The sequence below is a fragment of the Cnephaeus nilssonii genome (assembly GCF_951640355.1).
Source record: "Cnephaeus nilssonii genome assembly, chromosome: 16".
NCBI lineage: Eukaryota > Metazoa > Chordata > Mammalia > Chiroptera > Vespertilionidae > Cnephaeus > Cnephaeus nilssonii.
The window spans coordinates 18,267,471-18,280,145 of record NC_137087.1 but is presented as its reverse complement, the minus strand read 5'-3'; the positions used below and the strand labels follow the sequence as shown (position 1 = coordinate 18,280,145).

The following is a 12,675-nucleotide window of genomic DNA, read 5'->3' as shown; positions in this document are numbered from 1 at the left end:
GCCAAAATCCTCAACTAAATTCTAGCAAATCGAATCCAGCAGTACATCAGAAAGCTCATACACCACGACCAAGTAGGATTTATCCCTGGGATGCAAGGATGGTACAATATTCTCAAATCAATAAACGTGATACATCACATAAACAAATTGAGAGATAAAAACCATACAGTCATATCAATTGATGTAGAAAAAGCATTTGACAAAATCCAACACCCTTTCTTGATAAAAACTCTCAGCAAGATGGGAATAGAAGGATCATACCTCAACATAATAAAAGCCATATATGACAAACCCACAGCCAACATCATACTCAATGGGCAAAAACTAAAACCATTTCCCCTAAGAACAGGAACAAGACAGGGATGCCCACTCTCACCACTCCTGTTCAACATAGTGTTGGAAATACTAGCCATTGCAATCAGACAAGAAGAAGAAATAAAAGGCATCCAAATTGGAAAAGAAGAAGTAAAACTGTCCTTATTTGCAGATGACATGATACTGTACATAGAAAATCCTAAAGAGTCCATCAAAAAATTATTAGACTTAATAAATGAATTCAGCAGAGTAGTAGTATACAAAATAAATGCTAAGAAATCTATGGCATTTCTATACACCAATAATGAACTTACAGAAAGAGAGACTAAAAAAGCAATCCCATTTACCATCACACCAAAAAAATTAAGATACCTAGGAATAAACTTAACTAAGGAGGTAAAAGACCTATACGCGGAAAACTACACAACAGTGAATAAAGAGATAGAGGAAGACATAAACAGATGGAAGAACATACCATGTTCATGGATTGGTAGAATCAACATCATCAAAATGTCCATACTACCCAAAGCAATCTATAATTTAAATGCACTTCCCATTAAAATACCAACGGCATACTTCACAGACCTAGAAAGAACTTTCCAAAAATTCATCTGGAATAAAAAAAGACCCCGAGTAGCTACAGCAATCCTGAGAAAGAAGAACAAAGTAGGAGGGATCTCAATACCAGATTTCAAGCTATATTACAAAGCCACTGTTCTCAAAACTGCCTGGTATTGGCATAAGAACAGACATATAGAACAATGGAATAGAATAGAGAACCCAGAAATTGATCCAAATCGCTATGCTCAATTAATATTTGACAAAGGAGGCATGAACATACAATGGAGTCAAGACAGTCTCTTCAATAAATGGTGTTGGGAAAATTGGACAGATACATGCAAAAAAATGAAACTAGACTACCAACTTACACCATACACAAAAATAAACTCAAAATGTACCAAGGACTTAAACATAAGACAGGAAACCATAAAAATACTAGAGGAATCTACAGGCAGAAAAATCTCTGACATATGCCAAAAGAACTTCTTCACTGATACTGCTCCTAGGGCAATGGAAGCTAAAGAGAAAATAAACAAATGGGATTACATCAAAATAAAAAGCTTTTGTACAGCAACGGAAACCATCAATAAAACAAGAAAGCCCACTGCATGGGAGAACATATTTGCCAATGATGTCAACGATAAGGGTTTAATCTCCAACATTTACAGGGAACTCATGCAGCTTAACAAAAAGAAGATAAACAACCCAATCAAAAAATGGGCAACTGATCTAAATAGACACTTTTCGAAAGAAGACAGAAGGAAGGCCAAGAGACATATGAAAACCTGCTCTAAATCACTAATCATCAGAGATGCAAATCAAAACAACAATGCGGTACCATCTCACACCTGTCAGAATGGCCATTATCAACAAGTCAACAAATGACAAGTGCTGGCGAGGATGTGGAGAAAAAGGAACCCTCGTGCACTACTGGTGGGAATGCAGACTGGTGCAGCCACTGTGGAGAACAGTATGGAGTTTCCTTAAAAAACTAAAAACAGAACTCCCATTTGACCCAGTGATCCCACTTCTAGGAATATATCCCAAGAAACTGGAAACATCAATCAGAAAGGATATATGCACCCGTATGTTCATAGCAGCACAATTCACCATAGCTAAGATTTGGAAACAGCCTAAGTGCCCATCAGCAGATGAGTGGATTAAAAAACTGTGGTACATCTACACAATGGAATACTATGCTGCGGTAAAAAAGGAGGAGCTCTTACCATTTGCAACAATATGGATGGAGATGGAGAACATTATGCTTAGTGAAATAAGCCAGGCAGAGAAAGATAAATATCACATGATCTCACCCATTTGTGGAATATAATGAACAACATAAACTGATGGGAGGGAAAATAGATCCAGAAACAGAGAAACATCAATCAGAATGTCAAACCTCAGGGAAGAAATTGTGAGGTAACCAGAAACCCAAGAATGCACGAGAACGCCTTTCCAGCCATGCTAGCAATCATCAGATGTACGGTAATTTTACCTGGGACAAGAGGGTAAGTATTTTGGACTTACGCTCCTGACCCTTCATGGGTAAGACCCCTTATGTGGGCTGATCCCCTGACTAATGTAGTTATCAATAATACCAAACACCTTGGTCATCCAGGAGGTCCATGGGTGGGGCAAGAAAGTATAAATACACAGGGGTCTCCACCCAGCTTCCCTTTTGTATGACACAAAATCAAAACAATGCCCCTTTGTGTGTAAAATTAAAGAGAGGTTTCTGGCTTGTGTGGACACCAAAGAAAGGGTGTCACTACCATTACTACTTGCCCGCGGTAGAGGTGCAAAAAATGTAACTAAGACCTTGTCTATACAAAAAGAAATAGACAGCCAGTTTGAAAGGGAATTGCCATGGACTAGAACAAAGAATATCCTTACATGATATTATTCTACACTGTCATTAAAATTTTTCCCAGATTTGGATCACCCCCATTACTTATAATAGTTCCTCACACCCGTGGGGATAAAAAAAAAATCATCTGTTTGGTGCTTGGAGACAAACGTAACACATCTCTAGATATTTTAGAATTACAACAGCATATTATACAATTATCCCAAACAAACTTACAAACTAATTCTTTGAATGTCTGGCAGCAATTTAAAAAGGACATGAAAGGGTTTAATACCTTCCACTGTGTAGAGGGCCCCCTGGGAAGGTACCTGAGCATTCTAAATTGGCCCCTCTTGCCCTTTTGGCCAAGAGGGACCCACTTCTCACAATCCAATTGTCCACAGCTGTTGCCTGAGCTTCTGTTCATGCCAAGGTTGAAACCTCGTGATGGCTAGTACCATGGATCTGTCTCTCGCCCAGTGGGGTGAGCTGGGCCTCCTTGGAGAAGAAACCTGGGTTCCACAAGATATGTGATCAGTGCTGGGACCCTGCCAGCAGGCGAGGGGATCCCAAGGCAGGTGCTGGGCATGGAGGCCATGGGGGCATAGGCGACCAAGGAGACAGAACTAAACCTCACATCACCCTGCTTGGCCCCGGAGGATGGCTGGTTAGCCAGAGACGGGTAAGATTCCTCAGGGAAGGAACAACCTAAGACAGGCACAGTCGCATAGGGGCCATCAGGAGAGAACTTGGGGGTCAACAGAGGTGGGGCACAGACCTTCACCCCCCCCCCAAGTTTGCAGGGGCCTGAACCCTCACCCCTGCTGAGGGAGATCTCCTGCCCCCATGGCTGCTCAGCTTCACATGCCCAGCTCAAATCGGGACCCAGGTAACAGAGACTTGGCCGACAGCAGATGCCCTCTCACTGCAACAAGACTTGATGGAGATGTCTTGCACCCATGATCCGGGGAACTGGGGTCTATGATATCTAAATCCAGCCTAGCACCAGGAATGCTCAGGGCCTACTCAAGAAGGCAAATAATCCTCTCCACTAATATTTACAGGGTAAAACAAGATGGTTGTTAGAGTATTAAATTTGACAGTAAAACAGTAGTCAAGTTTTCAGATTAATTTAAATTGGCCAATCAAAATAAGCAAATACTCTAGAAAAATCAATTGTACTGGACAAAAAAAGCTGTTCCTAAAGTGTTAACTAAAGTTTTTATTGGTAGTTCATCTCATTGTAAAATTGCGTAACATATAATGAACCTAAAGCAGTCACATTTTAGTGCAAAAAAGTAAAATTTAAAAGCTATCAAGATTACAGCATAAAATTTCCAAAAGCCTCCCAACATTTAAACCAAAAAAGGGGGGATAGTAGAAGAATATCATGTAAGGAAAAATATTCTGTAAATAAATTACATCTAGAAAATTTTTACTTTAGAAAATTAACTTTCATTTGTAATGCTAACAGCAAGACACCCAGGTAAAACATACATGGTATCAAAACAAGCCAAAGGAAAATCATTTGGGCAAAAAAATGAAAAAGGATCGCAAGTCAAATTTATAGAAAATATTCCTTTATTAACTTTTGGTTGAGAATATGTTTGTATATTTTCAGAAAACAACTCCGAGACCATGTGGATTCCTGCAACAGAAAGGAATTGACAGGAGTGCTCCAGCCATGAAGACAGAAGAGAAACAGTCCAGAGATGGAAGACGCTGACCATGCCTTGCCATACTAGCAGTCAGCAGATGTGCGTCACTGCAGATTGCCCAGGACCAAACCAGAGAGGGTCAGACCTGCATTACCACCATTTGTCCACCATCCAGAACTGAAATATCATTGCTGTTATGTACACATAAACAACTGTTGGACATAGAAATCGGGACTCAAAAGAACTGTTGGCCCAGAAAGAAACTCACTATAGACTGATTCATTTGCCTCTCAGCATAACCATTATTGCTTGTCTCATTTTTGGTTCCTATAAGTGTATTCCTAGTATCACATGAGCTCACTCATATAGGGGAAATGATGAACAACATAGACTGAAGAACAAGAACAGCATTGATCAGACTGTCAGACCTCAGAGGGAAGGTAGGGGAGGGTGGGGACAAGGGAGATAGATCAACCAAAGGACTTGTGTGCTTGCACATGAGCCTAACCAGTGATCACGGACAACAGGGGGATGGGGGCATGCATGTGGGGGGGTTTGGGATGGGAATGGGGGGGGTGTTGATGACAAATATGTGATATCTTAATCAATAAAGTAATTAAAAGAAAGAAAGGAAGAAAAGAAAAGAAAAGAAAAGAAAAGAAAAGAAAAGAAAAAAATAACTGGACAGAAAAATAGCAACAGTGCTTATCTCTTACAGGAAACCATTTTCAATTTTATTCTTGGAAACTTCTACCCCAGCTGAAGCCCTGTTCACCTTGTTCAATACCTTTCTTGGAACTATTTTAGGTAAATGCCATTCTTTCTTCCACCAAAACTCTTCCATGAGTTCTGCAGAAATATTCTCCTCATAACCTTCCAACATTCCCACTCACAGCCTGCTCACCACCATCTGCCAACTGCGACCTGATGGACATTTCTACCCAGATTTTTGCTAGCATCTTAAATGCAACATGTCCAAAATCAAACTTATCATTCCCCCTATATCAACCTTTCTTTTAAAGTTTCTCTTAATGATTTTGTCACCCTTCCAGAAAGAAAGGCTTGAAACCCGAGTTACCTTTAACTTTTCTTCATCACCTCAAAGCTTCCCAGTTCACCGTGCCTCTGCGGGTTTCTGACTTTCTCTATAATCTCTTCCTTAACTCAAACTGTCAACAACACTCATCTGTACTATCAGAAAACCTATAAACTGATATCTGAAGTCCCTACCCTATGTTCCGTTTCTTTTTTTCACATCCTTGCAAGAGTTTTGCCTTGAAACACACATATGGTCTTATTTCCACATAAGTTTAAAAACCTTTAATGTGAGTCCCTAAAATGAGGCTCAAGAGCCTTACTTATTACTTACTAGAGGCCCGGTGCACGGATTCATGCACATTGAAAGTAAATTAATTAGAAGGTGCCTGGTGGGGCGGACTGGGCGATATGGGCCAAAATGCCCTGAGCCAACCTCCTATGGTTCCTCTCCGGCCAGCTACACCTGGGGTGGCACTAGGGCTCAAAGGGCGTCTGCAGAGTGAGCGGGGTCCCTCTGGCAGGTGGGGTCCCTTGGCCTGGCTTGCAGGGATCGGGCCAAAACCCACAATCCAACATCCCCTGAGGGGTCCCGGAGTGAGAGGGCACTTTGCAAAGTTGCTGTTGCTCAGCAGCTCCTGTGTTGAGCGTCTTCCCCTGGTGGTCAGTGTGCATCATAGCTACCGGCTGGTCGGCCGGTTACTTAGGCTTTTATATATATAGACTAGAGGCCCGGTGCACGAAATTCATGCATGGGGGAAGGGGTGTCCCTCAGCCCAGCCTGCACCCTCTCCAATCTGGGACCCCTCAAGGGATGTCTGACTGCCCGTTTAGGCCCGATCCCGGTAGGATTGGGCCTAAACAGGCAGTTGGACATCCCTCTCACAATCAAGGACTGCTGGCTCCCAACTGTTCGCCTGCCTGCCTTCCTGATTGCCCCTAACGGCTTCTGCCTGCCAGCCTGATCAGCCCCTCACCACTCCCCTGCCAGCCTGATTGATGCCTAACTGCTCCCCTGCCAGCCTGTTTGCCCCTAACTGCCCTCCCCTGCAGGCCTGGTCACCCCTAACTGCCCTCCCCTGCAGGCCTGGTCACCCCTAACTGCCCTCCCCTGCAGGCCTGGTCCCCCCTAACTGCTCTCCCCTGCAGGCCTGGGTCCCCCGCAACTGCCCTTCCCTGCAGGCCTGGTTGCCCCCAACTTCCCTCCTCTGCCAGCCTGGTCACCCCTAACTGTCCTCCCCTGAAGGTTTGATCGCCCCCAACTGCTCTTCCTTGCAGGCCTGGTCCCTCCCAACTGCCCTCCCCTGCTGGCCATCTTGTGGCAGCCATCTTGTGTCCACATGGGGGCAGCCATCTTGTGTGTTGGAGTGATAGTCAATTTGCATATTACTCTTTTATTAGACAGGATAGAATTAAGCCCAAACTTTTTAGCAATCCTTTCAAAGTTTTTCTACAACCCAGATCACGCTCTCTCCCATTTCTCACCTCCTAGGACCTCTTCTTTCTTTTCATTTCTCTATACCAGCAGTCGCCAACCTTACGAACCTCATGGACCACCAGTGGTCCACAGACCACCGGTTGGCGACCGCTGCTCCAAAGGTTTCCTTAAACCAGCAGTCGCCACCTTTTGGACCTCACAGACCACCAGTGGTCTGCGGACCATCAGTTGGCGATTGCTGCTCTATATCATACATTGAATTAATTGATGTACCTCCAATTCTGCTACCTTCTTTGTGCCTTGACTCCAGCTGTTCCCTGACCCTGAAATGCCTCTTCTTCCATATTCATCTGGCAAAGGCTTCTCTTTTTCTTTCACTACTTAGCTTGGATGCCACCTCTTCCATGAAGACTTCTGAGATTGCCCCATTCTAGTAGCTAGTAATCTGTTTTGTTGGAGCCCACACAGCACTTTTATGCATTCCTCTACTACAGCATTCATCAAAATTCTGTATTGCCATTAGTTATGTACCAATTGTACTTAGTCCACCAGCCTGTTGAGTGTCCTGACAGCAGAAGAATAAATGCTGCAGATGATGCATCTTTGCATCCTCATAGTTCTCAAAATAGTAGCATTAATAAAAGACATAAATTTTTAATGCTGGAACAGTCCTTAAAGTTAATCTGGTACCTACTCATTTCAGTAAGTCTCAGCAAGACAAAGAAATTTACCCAGCATCATAAACCAGTCATGGTAAATAAGGATGGCAACTCAATAAGCATTTTCCTGAGCATTTCCCACTATACGATACTACCTTACTCAGTAAAGGACTGATGAAATTAAACTTAATTTTCCAACTCTTTATGCATAGTTACCTGTCCTTCTGGATTGTGGTTTGGAGGGGCTTCCATTTCCACACCTGTATCTGAGCTCTGAGATTTTAAACTAGATGCTTGCTGAAAGAAATGAACATACCTTAAAAATGAAATTCTTATATGGTCTTTACAATGTCAGGAACACTAATCATTATGTTACATCAAAATGCAAATCAAATTGAGGCAATTCACCAAATGAGAAATAAGTGTAAGCCTCTGGAATGTAACAAAATCAGCAAAATCATAACCTTCTCAACAACCTACCATATCCCCAGACCTAGGCCTTCCTTTTATATCCTTTTCTTACTATTTTATCTTCTTTCAGGTTCTTAGCAACACCTGGTTTGGACAATGGAGAATTAACTCCTCCTGCTTTGTTATTATGAATCAAATTATGTCCAGTATCCCGGAACAAGCTAAATGAACATTTGGTCTGAAAAACAAACAAATAAAAATTTCAATGAATCATAGGCTAATAAAAGAAACCACATTATTCTTTAACATCACTTAGTTTTCTAGATAATTTCAACATTGTAGAAACAAAGAGAGATAGGGGAATTAAAAAACTCTATTGCAGCCATCCTTGTTGAACAAGTGAAACCATCACAGAAAACTAGCTGCCTATCCCATTATTTAAATTATTAAGAGAAGACTTTTCAACCTGGCTTGATTTTGTATCTCATTAACCAGTTACCAGAGAGCTTTTAATCTTTGACACATAATTTCAAATTAACTTTAAATGGTTGAATTTATTTCTGTACAAGAAATACTATTTAACTACTGATTTATCAATTATGATTAGAAGAACAGGGCAAGTTTACAGTTCAAAATAAAAACTTTGCGTGGAAAATTCAACTACAATGCTTGGAAAAGAGTCTTACAGAAATTTTAAAATTAAACAATATGGATGAATCTAACTATCATATATACTGAGTGAAAGAAGCCAGACACCCTCCATCCCCCCCCCCCAAAAAAAACAACAACAACAACAACAGAGGATTGAACAGAGGTAGGAGAGAAGGATAAAAGGAAAGGTCATGAGAAAACTTTGGCCAGTAATGGGTATTTTTACTCTCTTGTTGTGGTGATAGTTCCACAGATGTATACCTATGTCAAAAGCTTTAAATTGTGCACCTTAAGTATATGTCAGTTGTACCCCAATAATGCTGCTAAGAACATGATCCCACAATTTTAAAGAAAAAATTATAAATACTAATCATCACTCAAAATCCTAAATTACTGTATTTCATAGAGTCTACTAGAGGCCCGGTGCACGAAATTTGGGGGGGGGGTGTCCCTCAGCCCAGCCTGCACCCTCTCCAATCTGGGACATCCTCTCACAATCCAGGACTGCTGGCTCCCAACTGTTCGCCTGCCTGCCTTCCTGATTGCCCCTAACGGCTTCTGCCTGCCAGCCTGGTCACCCCCTAACCATTCCCCTGCCAGCCTGATTGATGCCTAACTGCTCCCCTGCCAGCCAGTTTGCCCCTAACTGCCCTCCCCTGCAGGCCTGGTCACCCCTAACTGCCCTCCCCTGCAGGCCTGGTCACCCCTAACTGCCCTCCCCTGCAGGCCTGGTCCCCTCCAACTGCTCTCCCCTGCAGGCCTGGGTCCCTCCCAACTGCCCTTACCTGCAGGCCCAGTTGCCCCCAACTTCCCTCCTCTGCTGGCCTGGTCACCCCTAACTGCCCTCCCCTCCAGGCTTAATCACCCCCAACTGCCCTCCCTTGCAGGCCTAGTCCCTCCCAACTGCCCTTCCCTGCTGGCCTGATTGTCCACAACTGCCCTCCCTTGCAGACCTGGTCCCTCCCAACTGCCCTCCCCTGCTGGCCATCTTGTTGCGGCCATCTTGTGGCAGCCATCTTGTGTCCACATGGGGTCAGTCATCTTTGACCACATGGGGGCAGCCAGCTTGTGTGTTGGAGTGATGGTCAATTTGCCTATTATTCTTTTATTAGATAGGATAGAGGCCTGGTGCACGGGTGGGGGCCACCTGGTTTGCCCTGAAGGGTGTCCCGAATCAGGGTGGGGGTTCCCTTGGGGCGTGGGGAGGCCTGGGCAAGGGGCCTGTGGTGGTTTGCAGGCCAGCCACACCCCCCATGACCCAAGCAGAGGCCCTGGGATTTGGGATTTATTTATCTTCTATAATTGAAACTTTGTAGCATTGAGCAGGCCAAGCCTCCTGCTCGCTCTGTGGCCGCAGCATCTTGGTTGGGTTAATTTGCATACTTGCTCCTGATTGGCTGGTGGGCATGACTTGTGGGTGTAGCAGATGTACGGTCAATTTCCATATTACTCTTTTATTAGATAGGATAATAGTGGCCCGGTGCACGAAATTCATGCACGAGGGGGTGTGTCCCTCAGCCCAACCTGCACCCTCTCCAATCTGGGACCCCTCAGGGGATGTCCGACTGCCCATTTAGGCCCAATCCCAAAATGGCAGTCAGACATCCCTCTCACAATCTGGGACCGCTGGCTCCTAACCTGCTCACCTGCCTGCCTGCCTGATCGCCCCTAACCATTCTGCCTGCTGGCCTGATTGCTCCCAACTGCCTCCCCGCCAGCCTGCTCGGCCCCAACTGCCCTCCACTCCTGGCCTGATCGCACCTAACCGTCTCTGTCTCGGCCCCGCCACCATGGTTTTGTCCGGAAGGACATCAGGAAGGTCTCAAGGAAGTTTTCCCAGTCTTATTAGCATATTACCCTTTTATTAGTATAGATACTTATTTTATGTAACAATTTATAATTTATATCTTTCTGATTAATTGGCCTTTACTCATTATGGCATGCCACACTATGTCTTTAGTAATGTTTCTTGTCTTGCACTCTATTTTATCTGATACAAATATTGCCACTTAGCTCTGTTACATTTTCTACTTGCATAGTATGTCTTTTCCATTCTTTTACTTCAACTTATGTATGTCTAAGTCTAAGGCATGTTTGTTTTAGACGGCATATCATTAAATCTTGATATTTTAAAATTCAAGTCTCATAATCTCTGTCCTTTCATTGGGGTGTTTAGACTACTCACGTATAACATTATTGTTGAAATATTTGGCCTAAATCCTTGACATTCAATGGCAGAATGAGAGCAAGGCTCTATATTTAAAATCCCAGTATATCAATTGGTTCCAAACATCCATTGCAAAGATGTATAATCTCTAGCATGTAAATGTAAAGTAAACACATATAAAGGATAAATTGGTATAGATGATACCTTCTCTACAATTTTTCTGACCTTTTCATAGACTGTGCTGTCTAGGTAAGGGTAAACATGAAAAGCTCCCCGAATCCTCTTCACACCTGGATACAGCAATGGGACCATATTAACATAAGCCACGCCATGAAATGAAAGTGCATTTTCATCATCCATCTAAAGGAATAAAACCAGAGACCTATTAGTACTATAGAGCAATGTAGTATATAAGGTATGGAGCTCTGACTCAGCAATTCAAAGACCTGGCTTTAGAAACTAGCTATGCTACTTAAGTAGTTGACTTTGGGGCAATAGCATAGACATTTTGGGTCTTCAATTCTTTTCTTTTTTTTCAAATTATAAGGGAAAGTTTATTTAGAAAGTTACAGAGATAGCAGAAGGGCCCTTGGAGCCTAGGAGAAAGAGGAAGAGAGATATACACCTTGAGGGATGAAAGAAGGAAGATTGGCCCTGGAATGTGCTACAGAAAAAAGAGAGAGAGAATGCTGGGGAAAGGAGGAGGTGGGGAAAGGTGTAGGCATGCTCTATAGAGAGAGCTGCGGGGTCTTCATTTCTTTATTTTCAAAATGTGTTTAATAATATCATGATCACTGAGATAATGCATATCAACAGTATTAATGAATAGTAAAGGCAGTAGTTGAATAAACACACTCAAATTAATATATATATTCAACAAAAAAATCAATTTCACCATGTAAAACTGTAAAAAACAACAACAACAAAAATTTAAGAGAAATCAGAAGCTGTGGCTTTTAGTTCTAGTTCATAGATTCATATGAATGAAAGTGTCTTACAAATCATCTGGACAAGTGTTGACAAATAGGCTTTAGCTAATGCCTACATTCTAATCAATTAGAATACTGTGCTGAGAAAGATTCTGTATCTTTATCCGGAATCAGAAGGAAAAAAAACCTTTGATTGATCAGTACTATCTGCCATAGATGAAGGAGGATGAATGCCATCATGTATTTGCCATCCCTAATTTTATCTAAACTCTCATGTCAAAAGATGAACATGTCAAAAAAATAGATCTTAACATCATTTTAATGGCTATATGGTTTGCCATAAAAAACTTTTATAAGAAAAAAAACTGAAAGAAAACCCATTTAATTACCACAAGATTAAAAGTAATCTCTTTGATTTTACCTTATAAATAATTAGAAATTAGGTTAAAGTCCTATGATCATATAATAATATTATGTTCTTTAGAAATCTAAGGAAACTTGTTTTATATATTACAAAGGGAAAAGTAGCAGCATTTTTATTCTTCCAAAAAGTCCATTTTAAAATCAATAAAAATCATTTAGGTACTTGTTAAGTGTATGCTATATGCAATGAATCATGCTAGGTACTGTGGAGGATACAAAGCAGTCTATAAGAGGATCAGACATAAAAGACCAGACATGCACAAGTAAGACAATAGAGATCATGTTCTAGGCTCATCAAAGCTATATCTTTTCAGAACAGTGGTATATCTACGAACCATATTACTCTAATAATTAGCAGGCTAAAACATTGTAAGTCCAAAGTCTAAAAGAAATTCAGAAATATGTATTAGGATGAACCATATTGCCAATATGTAACTACTTTTGACCTGTAAAAATGGCTATTTTGTAAGGTTTTACCTATGGTAAACTGTAATGAAGGGCTAAAGGGAAATAGGATGTCTGGGAATAAAGGCTAAATATTCAGTGGACATTAGGGAGCTAGGGTGACCAGTCATCCTGATT

The 12,675-nt window shown here is 42.0% G+C and overlaps 1 protein-coding gene across 1 annotated transcript in view; it reads right to left on the bottom strand.

Moving 5' to 3' along the window:
* Window positions 1–12,675, bottom strand: part of CFAP70 (cilia and flagella associated protein 70) — a 101,793-nt gene that overhangs the window by 55,390 nt on the left and 33,728 nt on the right. Inside the window, 4 exon segments of the mRNA XM_079793053.1 lie at window positions 7,729–7,809; window positions 7,993–8,032; window positions 8,034–8,161; window positions 10,967–11,101. Of these exon segments, the coding sequence (XP_079649179.1) occupies window positions 7,729–7,809; window positions 7,993–8,032; window positions 8,034–8,161; window positions 10,967–11,101 (384 nt within the window).